We start from the raw sequence: 14,517 nt of genomic DNA, 5'->3' as shown, positions 1-14,517 counted from the left end.
GAGTCCCGGTGCTTTATTGGGTGTAGAGGTAAATAGTTAGAGATCAGGGTGATAAATTGGTTGCCGCAGTGTCTTTCCAGGTGTTGCCACTTTTGAAGGAATTCAACACTCGGTATTTTGGCCTGGTAAGTATTCTTTAAGGTGTACCTGTAGGCTACGTGGTACTGAATAGGGGCCACTTGGGTTTCAACACATTCGATACTCTTGGCTTTCGCTTATACACAGTTGTATGAGTAACTGGGATCGGAAATGGGAAAGGCTTAATTAATATCCATCTTTGCTAATATTAATTCTCGTTTGGCTTACAGATGGCCACCTCTACTTGTTTCGGTGAAAATTTGACTTTCAATTGGACAAAACATTGAGTATGACTTTCTTCTGTGAGTTATTTAGGCCTATGAAAAATATGAAAATTGCATACATATTGTTGTCAAATATCTAAGATTCTTAGATTGTAAGAGATAGGCTTAGGCTTCCCTGTAATCATACAAATGAGTTAAATGGGAATTTATTGGAGTAGATTACAGTAATCGAAGAGAATGGTTGACACTATAGAAAGACTTATCTCGGATTGCGGGGACCTAACTATAAAAGAACAGCACAGAATACATGTACTTGCCGGATGTATTGACTGTTCATGTATAGTACAGGCTAGTACAACATGGAATGTAAAACATACAAATCAAAGAAGTGGCAAATTTTCTCAACTTTTCACAAAGTTTATATTCCATCATTACTATCAGGATTAGGATTTTCCCAATCTATAAATAAGCTATTACTTGATTACACCTTGATTCAGCATGACTAACATTTTGCATTTGCCACGCAACCAGCCATGCCTGTCCCTAAGATCGCGAACAATGCCTTCAACGAAGCTTTTGAACGTTTTTTTGTGAATTGTGAAAGAATGTCCTCTCTGTGGAGTATAATGTGTGAAGCCGTTGTCTAGCTCGCTTGACTCTGATGATTATGTTGACCTATTTTTTCTCAGCTGCTGGTGGCTGATCTAGCTCGAAAGTTAGATCAATCTAGTCTCTCTGATTCGATCATGCTGGTGGGAATGGTATCTTCAAGCATTGACCCTAAAACGTCCGTTTGTAGGGTCTTTGCTTCAAAGACGTCAGGGTCTAACATTTGTTAAATGTCATCCATGATAAGAAACTAATGATAGATTCACTCACAAGGCATTTTAAACATTGAGGTGTCAATGGGAATATAAGCCTTTTTAGTCATTTTCTGAGGTTTGTCTCGCCGTCTTATTGCTTGGTGTAGAGAGTGTTTGTTCGCCTTCTGTTTACTATTTAGTTGTGTCATTTGAATGCGTTCTGTGACATTTGGCTTTTCGGGTTTTAGTTCCAGAATTATTTTGCTATTGAATTTTAGTACCCAGTCGAAAATGTAATCCTCATTGGGAGTGTATAGTGTTCTGCGTTGTAAAATAATTTCGAAAAATTGGTTATGATCTCTTGTTTTCTGGTAAGGAAGGTAAAGTGTTGTCGATCCATCTTATCTTATTATGGAGAAGCTATATTGTGGATTAATGGTGATTGGTTTTCAGCGATAAAAGATTCTCTCGTGTTCCCGTGTGGTATTAAAAGTAACACTATTAATAGTGAGCTCTGATTTGCCCAGACGGTCACATGACTGTGCATGTATTTACGATATACTGTAAAGTTGGCCATTCCTATCTCCAAAGTGGGTTTCTTTCACATTGTCTGTATTTTCATCACAAGTTTCAATATACTGATATAATATAGCGATAAACAACCCCTATAAGTTGGGTACACCACTCGAGCTCGGTTTTGACCATTTCACTCATATTATAACTGTTAACTTTCTTTCCCTAATTTGAGTTATTGAAATGAGTAAAACGTCTTTTATGAACCACCATTTTAGCTTTTTAGTGCTATTTAATGCCCTATAGAGTATTTTTCTATGTTCCTTTCAACAAGTAAATGTCAGTAAAGTAACACAAACTTTTGAGTTTAGGCATTGTCACTGCATAATTTTTGGGTTTACCCCATCAAGCCATATCTTGTTGGAAAAACAACTGCGTTAGTGTTTCAGAGATATGATATTTATGTGGCTTCCTTATTCGCTGCGTTTGGTAGGAGAGGAAACATTACCCATACCCCTATCCCTTAAATGTATATTATAGAGGGATGTACGGCATACCATATATTAGGTAAACAATCGACGCACCCCATAAGTCTCAAGAAGATACACTCTTTTAATGTTTTTTACTTCTCTATTGCATTAATTTCTTTCAAATGATATATAAATACCCTGTAAAAACTGTTTGGAGGAACATGAACTTAATTATTGGGTTTGAAATTAAGCAAATTTTACAATTTACATTTCATGTTCGATATAAAATCTAATCGATGTTTGAATATCGATTTATCCCCATTTAGTTGTATACCAATGGTAAGGGGATTATCTGGGCTTTCTAAGAATGTATTGTTTATGGTACTTTTTTGTTTTTGTTTCCGACTAGCGGTAAATATGTTACCCCTAACCCATTCCTATTTTACTACTGAGGGCGTGACAGCCCTTCACAAACAAGTCGTTACACTCTCACACACCATCAGTTAAATGGAAAATAAGCAGATTATGACAGCTGAGAATACTAGCTAACAGAAAATCATAGTGGGTAAAATGCCTTAGAGGGGATGATTTCGATACCTGGCCAACGGACTAACTGTTTTGTGCATATTTTTCAAAAAATAGCGTCAATGACACTGTAGTTCCCATCCTGGACTATTTAGTGTTTGTTCTCTGGTCAGATATTTGAACATGTGTGAAAGGGATAAAGTGCATGAAGTGAAAATACTTAAATGTAATGTACAGGAGACAGTGAAATATGTTTAATGTATTTATTCAGAATATAAAATGGAAAAAATACAGAATTAGATATATCGAATACTGTGATACAACCATTAACTCAACAAGTCATTTACAATGACATAGTCCCCACTTGTAATAGGAGTATTAGTCTTGGTGGGGCAGGAAAATGTGGTCATTAAGAAGTATCACTGGAGTGTATATGTTGAGATCTATGGGCACATAGGTCTAAGTCGTTGTTCCCAATTTGAAACACATGAGGCATGTCTAAGTTATGGTTCTAAATCGGGAAAAAAGATCAGACCTCTAGCAGTATTGGCCAGCCAAGAAATACATATGCGCATTATAAATGAGGTACAAGATGTGACATCTTAAGGTCTAATATCCTATCAAAATTGGAGGGTATAGAACTTGTGGTTACTGAGATATGCATATATATGTATAATCAAGGTCAAAGGTCATCAAGGTCACATGACATTTTGAAAAAAAAAAACATATTGCTAATTAATCCCTATATGCCAAAAAATCTCTATTCGCTTGCCCAGAATTAGATGTGTACATAATTAATGAGGTGAAGCATGTGTTTTCATAAGGTCTCCCATCCTACTAAATACAAAGGACATAGCACTTGTGGTTACTTATTTATTGACATAAACATATATTTTAGGTAAAAGGTCATCGAGGTCACATGACATTTGGTCAAAAAATTTCTCTCCTATAGTTATCCCTATGTACCAAAAATCAGACATCCAGCTCTATTGGCTTGCTCAGAATGAGATATGTGCATAATTATTGAGGTACAGTATGTGGTGTCATAAGGTGTCCAATCATACCAAATATGAAGGGTGTAGCACTTGTGGTTACTGAGTTATGGACAAATATGTATATTTGAGGTCAAAGCTCACCGAGGTCAGGTGACATTTTGTCAAAAAAATTGTATTGCTAAGTTATCCATATATACCAAAAATCAGACCTCTAGCTCTATTGGCTCGCTCAAAATTAGATATGCGCATAATAAATGAAGTACAATATGTGGTGTCATAAGGTTTCCAATCATACCATACATGAAGGGTGTAGCACTTGTGGTTACTGAGTTATGGACAAATATGTATATTTGAGGTCAAAGCTCACCGAGGTCAGGTGACATTTTGTCAAAAAAATTGTATTGCTAAGTTATCCCTATATACCAAAAATCAGACCTCTAGCTCTATTGGCTCGCTCAAAATTAGATATGCGCATAATAAATGAGGTACAATATGTGACGTCATAAGGTGTCCCATCATACCATACATGAAGGGTGTAGCACTTGTGGTTACTGAGTTATGGAAAAATATGTATATTTGAGGTCAAAGGTCACCGAGGTCACGTGACATTTTGTCAAAAAAATTGTATTGGTAAGTTATCCCTATATACCATAAATCAGACCTCTAGCTCTATTGGCTCGCTCAATATTAGATATGTGCATAATTAATGAGGTACAATATGTGACGTCATAAGGTGTCCCATCATACCATATATGAAGGGTGGTAGCACTTGTGGTTACTGAGTTATGGACAAATATGTATATTTGAGATCAAAGGTCATCAAGGTCACATGACATTTTGTCAAAATATCCGAGATATCTGCGTGAACGGATGGACTCACGGATGGACGAACAGACGGACATGACCCAATCTATAAGCCCACTGGACTTCATCCGTGGGGACTAAAAATTGTGTCACTGCATCCTTTTTGCAATATGAATACGATGAGAAACTAAATTTTTATTTTTCGTGGCCTTATACATGGAAGTCTATGGAGATCTGCCTTATACATGGGAGTCTATGGACGTGTAAACTAAAAATATGCAAATTTCACCATGATTTGCCCAAATTTGGGAAAGGTCACTCCTATGCACTTCCATACCAAGTTTCAAATCAATCGGACTTGTGGTTTCAGAGAAGATTTTTTGACCAAAAATGGGAGAAAATTACAAAAAAATTCATGAAAAATAGTAACTCCAAGATACTGACCCAAGATGTGCACAATCATTTCATGTCAGCCCAAAGTACTTACATGCTAATTTTTCATGTAATCTGCTCTGTGGTTATTGAGTTTTTTCAATTTTGACAGTTTTTACATTTTTTCACTTAATTTGCATATTTTTGGCAATGACAACTTCATTTGAACAAAATCTCATCTACAGCCCATCATCCATGTACACACCAAATATCAAGATGAAATGTACAGCGGTTTTGGAGTTTTTGATGTTGACGGACAGACATACAGACATACAGACATACATACATACAGACATTTCCCTAGCCTATAAGAATAGCCTCCATTGCCATATATACATATGGCTATGGGAGCTAAAAATCACTTAAAATTGACACAAACTGAACGGCTTAAGCTTTGTAACTTTCAAATATGCAACTTTCCCCAATACAACTATACATGTTTGGAAAGGCCCATTTCAGTGCTTTCAAACAGTATAACATTTATATGGTTTCATAATCCATGGTTCAAGGCAGAACGGGAAACATTACCCCTACCCCTTATATTATAATTTTGTTTAAAACATCACTTAAAATTGACACAAACTGAAAGGCATAAGCTTTGTAACTTTAAAATATGGACTTTTCCCAATAAAACTATACATGTTTGGAAAGGCCCATTTCAGAGCTTTCAAATGGTATAACATTTATATGGTTTCATAATTCATAATTCGAGGCAGAAAGGGAAACATTACCCCTACCCCATATGTTGTAATTTCGTTCTTAAAAATGACTTAAAATTGACACAAACTGAAAGGTTTAAGCTTTGTAACTTTAAAATATGGACTTTTCCCAATAAGACTATACATGTTTGGAAAGGCCAATTTCAGAGCTTTCAAACAGTATAACATTTATATGGTTTCATAATTCATGATTCGAGGCAGAACGGGAAACATTACCCCTACCCCATATGTTGTAATTTCGTTCTTAAAAAATCACTTAAAATTGACACAAGCTGAAAGGCATAAGCTTTGTGACTTTAAAATATGGACTTTTCCCAATAAAACTATACATATTTGGAAAGGCCAATTTCAGAGCTTTCAAACAGTATAACATTTATATGGTTTCGTAATTCATGATTCGAGGCAGAAAGGGAAACATTACCCCTACCCCATATGTTGTAATTTCGTTCTTAAAAAATCACTTGAAATCGACACAAACCGAAAGGTTTAAGCTTTGTAACTTTTAAATATGCAACTTTTCCCCATAAATCTATATATTTTTAGAAAGGTCTGATGCAGCACTTTCAAAAAATGTAACATTTTTATGGTTTAATCATTCATGATTCGAAACAGAAAGGGAAACATTACCCCTACCCCTTATGTTACACACGGATATGTGGCATACCGCGTAATAAGAAAACAAGCTCATGCACCCACTAAATCTCAAGACACATACTTTTAATCTTGTTTTTCTTGTTTATTGCACTGAGTTCTTCCAAAAAATATATAAATACCTTATGAAAAATTGTTTGGAGGAACGGGAACTTAATTATTGGGTGTGAAATTTCGCAAATTTTCAGATTTACGGCCAATGACCGATATAAAGTCTAATCGACGTTCGAATATTAATTAATCCCTATTAAGTTATATATCAATGAAAAGGCCATGATCTTGGCTTTCTAAAAATGTAACGTTTATAGTATTCTATTGTTTCTTTTTCCGTTGAGCGGTAGATACGTGACCCCTACCCCATTGTTTAAATCCAAGATGGCGGCCAAGATGGCGCCAAATGAACCCCTTGGGACACGATTTGATTTTGGGAACATCAAAATTCATTAAATATAGACCCTAAGGATTACAAAAATGTAGGTTAAAAAAATACATCCATGGGGTGCATGGGAACCCTACCTTCCGACTAGACTATATCTGCCATTTCATCAACTTCATGCAAAACAACCTTGTAGATATCTACTGAAGTCATCAACTTCATGCAAAACAAGTTGTAGATATCTACTTAAAGTGTGAGTACTGTATGAGTGTGGAATATGAACTCTTTTCATGGTTTATTTTGCTCACTTGTATATTACTCATCTGATCAATTTGATTTTAATAATCTCAAGTTTTCATCAAAGTTTTTTACCAAGTTTCAAATTCTTATGGCTGGTAGTTTGTTAGTTTGCAGTTATTAATTATTATTCATGTTCATTTGTTTATTCAAATATCAGTCATTTATCCAGCTTTGATTTTAACAAACATGAATCTAGATGCCACTGAGAAAATTGTTAACAACTATGAAAGTCATAGAAATCCAACTTTTTGGGTGCAGAATTTTTTATCATCCTTGAAGATTTATTTTGCTAATTTGCATCACAGGCATCTTATCAACTGGGTTGCATACACACAAATTTGCACCAAATAGCAGTAAACCTATCAAATTACAAGGTACTGGGGCCAGGAGTTTTTGAGTTTGTAATTTCAGACCATTCTTCACATTTATATTGTTTGTTTACATATCAGTCATTCTATCAACTTGGTTTTTAACAATATTGTATCTAAACACTGGTGGCAATATTATTATGCAAATGTTACAGACAAGGAGAAATCACTGAGTCTGGGATATTTCTACAATTTTTTTCTATCATATTTGCTCATTAGCATATTTTCATGTAATTAACTTGGGTTAAAAAATCGAAATCTGCCTCAAAATACAAAACTTTCAAGAAAATTTCACAGTCCTAAAGCCAGAAGTTTCTAACTTTAAGATTTTTCACCGATATTAACATTTATCTTCCCCATTTGTATTTATCATGTGTTCAACTTGGCTTGAAAAGACAGAGACTTGCAACAAAGTACATGAACTAATTTTGCAAATTTCGAAGGTCTAGGTTTCGTAGTTTTTGTTTAAAATTTTCTATTATTTCTGCTTTTATTGAGCTCATTTGCACATTTTTGCAGCCATATCATAAACATCTTAGAAGATCAGTCTTTGACCCAAAATACACAGTGATAGACGCCGTAGATACCTGCTTGCATACATACATACATACTTTACACAAATATAGAAGACATATCCTAGCCTGTAGGAACAAAATCACATCTGTGATATCTAGCATAGCATTTGTTTGGATGAGCCAGACGAGTGCTGAGGTAATGGTGAAAAGTGTCACCCATATTGCTTGTACTTTTGAATACTTGCTACTCATGAGAGTCACATCAGCATGGTATAAGGAAAGATTCAGAAATATCATGGGTGACGCTGGACAATTTTACAAATTAACATAACTCACGGGGGTTCAGTTGCACAACAAAGCCATATGAAAGCCCCCTAAGGAAACAGATTAAGCCAAGTGTTACAGATAAAAGTAGAATTTGGGAAGAAACTTACTTTAATCTCAATTTTTCTGCTTTTAGGTAAACTGCTGTCACTCTTGTCTTTGGAAATGAGTTATCGTCTTTTCTAAATCTATAGAATAAATATTCATCTTTAAATACATGGTCATCGCACACTGAAAGAGAAAGGAGAAAGAATGATGTCAACAGTGTGTAGTGAATATCACATGGAAAAATTCATGTGACTAATGAAAGCAGAAACAGCCAGAAAATGTTTCTATATGTACTAGTATTGTACCCTATGTCATTTTACACCTTGTCCAATCAGATATCGGTACATCCTTGTCATTTTACCCCTTGTCCAATCAGATATTGGTACATCCTTGTCATTTGACCCCGTGTCCAATCAGATATTTGTACGTCTCCTCATTGCTTTCAATAGACTGGATTGCATTATATACAACAAAATGGGGAGGAAGTGATAGAGTTTGCAACTTTTTATGATTTGACTTTTTTGTTGTTATGTGTTATGTCAAAATTACATTTTATAGTAATGTCATCATTGATTTTATTATATTAAGAATTATTGCGAGGCAATGAAAGTGCTTCAGTGTTCTACTCCATACATCTAGTCAGTTCATGTGTGTCAGTGTTCTACTCCATACATCTAGTTAGTTCATGTGTGGCAGTCTCTTTGTCAAAACATCCTGTATGTGTGCAATACCCAAAATTAACTTGCTGATGACAATATTATAGTCTATCCAGGCATTTGTTGGCATGTATGGCTAATTGATTACAGTGGGAATGAGAAAACCTTGAAAACTTTCAGTGTAAATTCAAAGAGACAACAAAATATCCCAGATAAACTCAGAGCCTCTGATGCATTCTTTGTAGTTCAGCTATGGTTCCTCAATACCAGTATACCACTGACGTGATTAAAATTATCTACATCTTTGAGATTAGACAAGACAATTAAAGTTCATCAGCAATGAAAATGCAGACAACCCTTGCTAGACAATGGAACACTTGATTTCTTGACAGATAGCAAGTCACATGTACTAGCCATGTGCACTGGTGCACCATGGGTAGTACATGTCAACAACAGGTCTGTTGATGTTGTATTCAAGGACTGACCTGTATGACATTATTGAACCACAGACTGATGATTATTTGTGTTTCATAGAATGTACAGATAGTGTTACCATAAATCATTGTTAAATCACTGCTTGTCTTTCTGTCAAAAAGTGAGGACCATGCAGTTAAACGTGATCAGAAATTCAATGTGTACCATTGTACAAGCAATCGCATGCAGATTCTCCCTGTAAGACGTGTTATTAATACATATTGAAATTTACTCTCCTTAGTTGGTATGGTGTGAAAACTGACCTTGACAAAAGAAGTGTACAATGTTGAACAACTTTCTAAAGTCCAAATTTAGAATACCTGAGCTTATACAATTCATGTAAACAGTATTTAGATTTAAAATCTAAATGAAGAGCAAGACATTCAAACATTAGGCGAATGGTAAAAAATTATCATAATATTACAAATGTTTGGAAATGAAAATTCATGAATATGCAGCATATGAAGGAAATTGCAAAATGAATGACCAATGTGATATCAATGACCAATGTGATATCAATGACCAATGTGATATCAATGACCAATGTGACATCAATGACCAATGTGACATCATGACCAATGTGACATCAATGACCAATGTGATATCAATGACCAATGTGATATCAATGACCAATGTGATATCAATGACCAATGTGATATCAATGACCAATGTGACATCATGACCAATGTGACATCAATGACCAATGTGACATCAATGACCAATGTGATATCAATGACCAATGTGACATCAATGACCAATGTGACATCAAGAAATTTTTCAAGACTGATGTACCTTATTTAAGTTTAAGCAGTAAGTATCAGAAAGGACAACATTTATGAAGATTGTTAAAAATTCTGTAGCCTTTTGAGTTTCTTTGTAATCCCAAAGGTAGTTGCTCCCAAAAACTAAATGGTATGAACCAGCACCTGTATACTTGTATGCTTCTGAAATACAATGCCAATGAGCAAGTCTCATCAATTGTGTAACATTGACAGGTAATAACACATAAAATCTTGTTTTATTATGAGTGCTTTCGACATTACCCTAGACCAGGCCTGCACCACAGTCAGGACCATGGTCAGGAATGCAAGTATCACTGAGGCCCAGAAAACTTAAAGAATCAATATACCGGTAGCTGATGTGTATTTGTAATAGATGGTAGGATAGATCCACGCAGCTAACAGCTCTTAATCAAACAACTTCACAGTCAAACCCAGGCCCTGGTTTAAATAACTGGTGAGCAATTACAATACATCATGATTGGGCAACAAATACACTTCTGTTAGAATTTATCAAACCAATCTGCAATTGTTGGCAGGAAGAAGCAACTGAAATTTGTACAAATGCCAAATCAAGTTTATTCCAATCTAAAGATAGTATGACTGATAAAAGCTGCATATTGGTAGACCCTATTAAATCTCAAACCATGCCCTATAGGAGCCAACAATACAAGGTTACATAGGCAAATATTAGATGTAGCAAAACTTCAACCTCTGAACTGTTTGTAAGATAGCATGGTCATTGGCTATTCATAATCTAACGACAGAGAATGTAATAACCACATACAAACTTGATAAGATGACCTCTGTCCAAGACATCCAAGACAAACAAGAAATGACCTCCATGGAATCATTCAAGACAAACAATAAGTGCACAGTGACAAATACAGCAGCTCAATCATCTGGGTCATGTTCACCTTCAATGCATGCAAATCCCATATCCATTTACAAACAACATTATCAGTCATTTTGCATGTCTGCTTTACAATGGGACACGTAAGGCAGCTTCAGAGATGGTATGAAAGTCAAGGAAACTGAAATGGTGAAAATGTATGCTCCAAGTTATCATTGAAGACTTAAATTCCAATTCATTGGAACTGCGACGTGATTGTTTTTGTACACTGATGAACTTCCAATGCAAATGTTACAATTATGATTCCATACTTTTGTTATAAAATGAGTCATTACCATTCACATACAGTGTTGGTCAGCCCTACATCAAAAGTAAATGTGCAAAGAAAGACATTCTTTTCCTGATACCTAAACTGTTAACCCTGCATTGAAGAGTTTACTTCCCAAAAAAGTTATTCAGGCTGTGCAAATGCAATTCTATTTTGTGCTCTAAGATTTAACTAACGTTTTATCTTAAGGATTCCAACTCTTTTTCAAAATAATTTCAACAATTTTAATTTTAGTCTCAACTCAGTGTTTGCCCTGTTGTACCCATTTCTGTTTTTCCTTATCGCAGCCATACGTATCTTTGTTTCCCTTTCTCAGCTGTACCCATTGATATTTCTTACTGTGATCTTTGACCATTTAATTGTAATATACTACTGTACCTCTTGCTGTCCCTAGGTATAACGCATACCCTCCAACCTGCACATAGCACACATACCCTCCAACCTGCACCTATCACACATACCCTCCAACCTGCAAAAAGCACACATACACTTCCAACCTGCAAAAAGCACACATACCCTCCAACCTGCACAAAAGCACACATACCTTCCAACCAGCACAAAAGCACACATACCTTCCAACCTGCACAAAGCACACATACACTTCCAACCTGCACAAAGCACACATACCTTCCAACCTGTACAAAGCACACATACCCTCCAACCTGCACAAAGCACACATACACTTCCAACCTGCACAAAGCACACATACCTTCCAACCTGCACAAAGCACACATACCCTCCAACATGCACAAAGCACACATACCCTCCAACCTGCACAAAGCACACATACCTTCCAACCTGCACAAAGCACACATACCCTCCAACATGCACAAAGCACACATACCCTCCAACCTGCACAAAGCACACATACCTTCCAACCTGCACAAAGCACACATACCCTCCAACCTGCACAAAGCACACATACACTTCCAACCTGCACAAAGCACACATACCCTCCAACCTGCACAAAGCACACATACCCTCCAACCTGCACAAAGCACACATACCCTCCAACCTGCACAAAGCACACATACCCTCCAACCTGCACAAAGCACACATACACTTCCAACCTGCACAAAGAACACATACCTTCCAACCTGCACAAAGCACACATACCCTCCAACCTGCACACCCTCCAACCTGCACAAAGCACACATACCCTCCAACCTGCACAAAGCACACATACCCTTGAACCTGCACAAAGCACACATACCCTCCAACCTGCACAAAGCACACATACCCTCCAACCTGCACAAAGCACACATACCCTCCAACATGCACAAAGCACACATACCCTCCAACCTGCACAAAAGCACACATACACTTCCAACCTGCACATAGCACACATACCCTCCAACCTGCACAAAGCCACACTGGAGTGTCACAGGGTTGCAGGGAATCACTGCTATACTTTTTTTTTGAGTTGTTTGTTTGTTTGTTTCTGCATTTCTTTATGGGTGACTTTTGCAAAACCATGATGCATGGCAGCAGAGCAAATTTCATAGGCCTGAAAAAGATTTCACATCACACCCTGTTGTGATTGAGTTGAGATGACTTGTAACCACAGACAGGCCCTAGGGAAATGGCCAAACCAATGTCCACAATGTTGGTCAGTGAAGAATGACCATAGTCCATACCGGGTCCATGTAGGAGGTCCTTGGAAAGTAACATTCCCAATCAAAGGTTTCAATGGCAAAGGACAAAAGTTGTCCATTATGACTGCTGTCACTCCTCCTGGTCAAGTTCAATGACCTTCTTTGACATAGACTACCATGGAGTAAACAATGTGACCTTTACATGTTAGCAAAGTGAACATATGTCCTATACTCTTGACCTTCATAGAGCAATACAAACCAATCTTTCTATGCCTATATGCAATAGGCATTGAGTTAACACATTCCATCATCAACTCATCCTTTTACAAGCTAGCACAATGTCTGATGCAGCGTGGTGGTAACTGTGATGACAGGTAAACAGTGATGAGCTGGAAGAGTGCCTATAATATGATGATCACAACATTTTAACAGCGATAGTAGAATGAGGTTGGTGCCCAGAGTTGATGTGAATTGACCTGTTATATAATATATCGACACAGTGCAACTATATTTATTAGCTCAGTTCACTTGTAGGGCTTCCCAATCTCTATTTACCCTTTGAACCCTGATGCCATGCTGACCCATGACATCCTGCATATACTTTCACCTCACCACAGAAAAAAGGCCTAAATGTTATGTAACTTTGCCTAAAATACCACAGGGTTACACCAAGATTTAGGGGTGAACGCAAATGAAAATATGGCTACTGATATAACATAATTCCAAGTATTGGAAGACAATGCCAGTAAGTGATCCACAACAAATATTTGTGTCCTATCAAGAGAACTTACCATGATGAATAATATGAAAGTCTTGAAGTATCCTCATGAATTTCACGGCACTTGATCTGTCTGGGACTTCTTTATTCTTGACCAGCCAGTCAACTAAATCTTGGCCAATGAAACTAAATTTGTAGATTCTGAGATGATATCGTCTGTTCTGTACAACTGGTGGTGTACAGGTATGAAGTTTTTGTCTGATATTGAGAAAAAAAAAGAGACATGGATCAGAATTTGCAAGAAGTTCCTCCAGAAATGACAATCGAATAAATGCTGATGTCACTCAAAGAGTGCCATTTCAATGCTAGCATTTTCTCTGTCTGAATGAAACACACTTGTGCCAAGGTTGACTTCATATAGCAGATTATATTACTTTCTTAAACAAAGAAATACCCAGTTATATTTATTGTTAGCTATTATTATTATACATACCGTATTACTTTATCTTTAAAGTTTGAACTTATTTTTATATTGCACTTTTATTGCCATAAATATACCGTAAATCCTATATTTACAAGCAATATATATATATATATATATATATATATATATATATATATATATATATATATATATATATATATATATATATATATATATATATATAATCCTATCTCATTGCAACTTGGGTAATTGGAAACTCTACCTATGGTTTCCATCCCTCCCCTGGTTCTAGTTCATTTACAAGTGGTAAACCGGACAAATTTGGGATCAGAGAAATGAAAATTTATCAATATTCAGAAGAGTCATGGGAAAAGTTAAATTTCTGATTTTCACGAAAGCGGCAAAAAATTCATTTTGACCACAGGCTTCAAAAAGGGTCTACTTAATAGCAGATCAGAAAAGCATTGTAAAAATTTGAGATTTGCAACAAACTGTCCTGGAGATGCAGTTCACTTGAAGAGCTT

The 14,517-nt window shown here is 36.2% G+C and overlaps 1 protein-coding gene across 2 annotated transcripts in view; it reads right to left on the bottom strand.

Moving 5' to 3' along the window:
- LOC139134034 (DEP domain-containing mTOR-interacting protein-like) overlaps nucleotides 1-14,517 on the bottom strand; it is a 60,984-nt gene that overhangs the window by 34,007 nt on the left and 12,460 nt on the right. Inside the window, exons 2-3 of one of the 2 annotated variants that reach the window (XM_070700881.1) lie at nucleotides 13,622-13,806; nucleotides 8,208-8,328 (exon numbers count right to left, since the gene is read on the bottom strand). In XM_070700881.1, coding sequence (XP_070556982.1) covers nucleotides 8,208-8,328; nucleotides 13,622-13,806 — 306 coding nt within the window. Of the gene's footprint in view, nucleotides 1-8,207; nucleotides 8,329-13,089; nucleotides 13,249-13,621; nucleotides 13,807-14,517 lie in introns of those variants that run through there. The other variant, XM_070700882.1, reaches the window with a different exon arrangement.

Source organism: Ptychodera flava, chromosome 5 (genome assembly GCF_041260155.1).
Source record: "Ptychodera flava strain L36383 chromosome 5, AS_Pfla_20210202, whole genome shotgun sequence".
In the NCBI taxonomy this organism is placed as follows: domain Eukaryota; kingdom Metazoa; phylum Hemichordata; class Enteropneusta; family Ptychoderidae; genus Ptychodera; species Ptychodera flava.
Note: the sequence above shows the minus strand (reverse complement) of the source record. Positions and strands in the feature narration are given on the sequence as shown.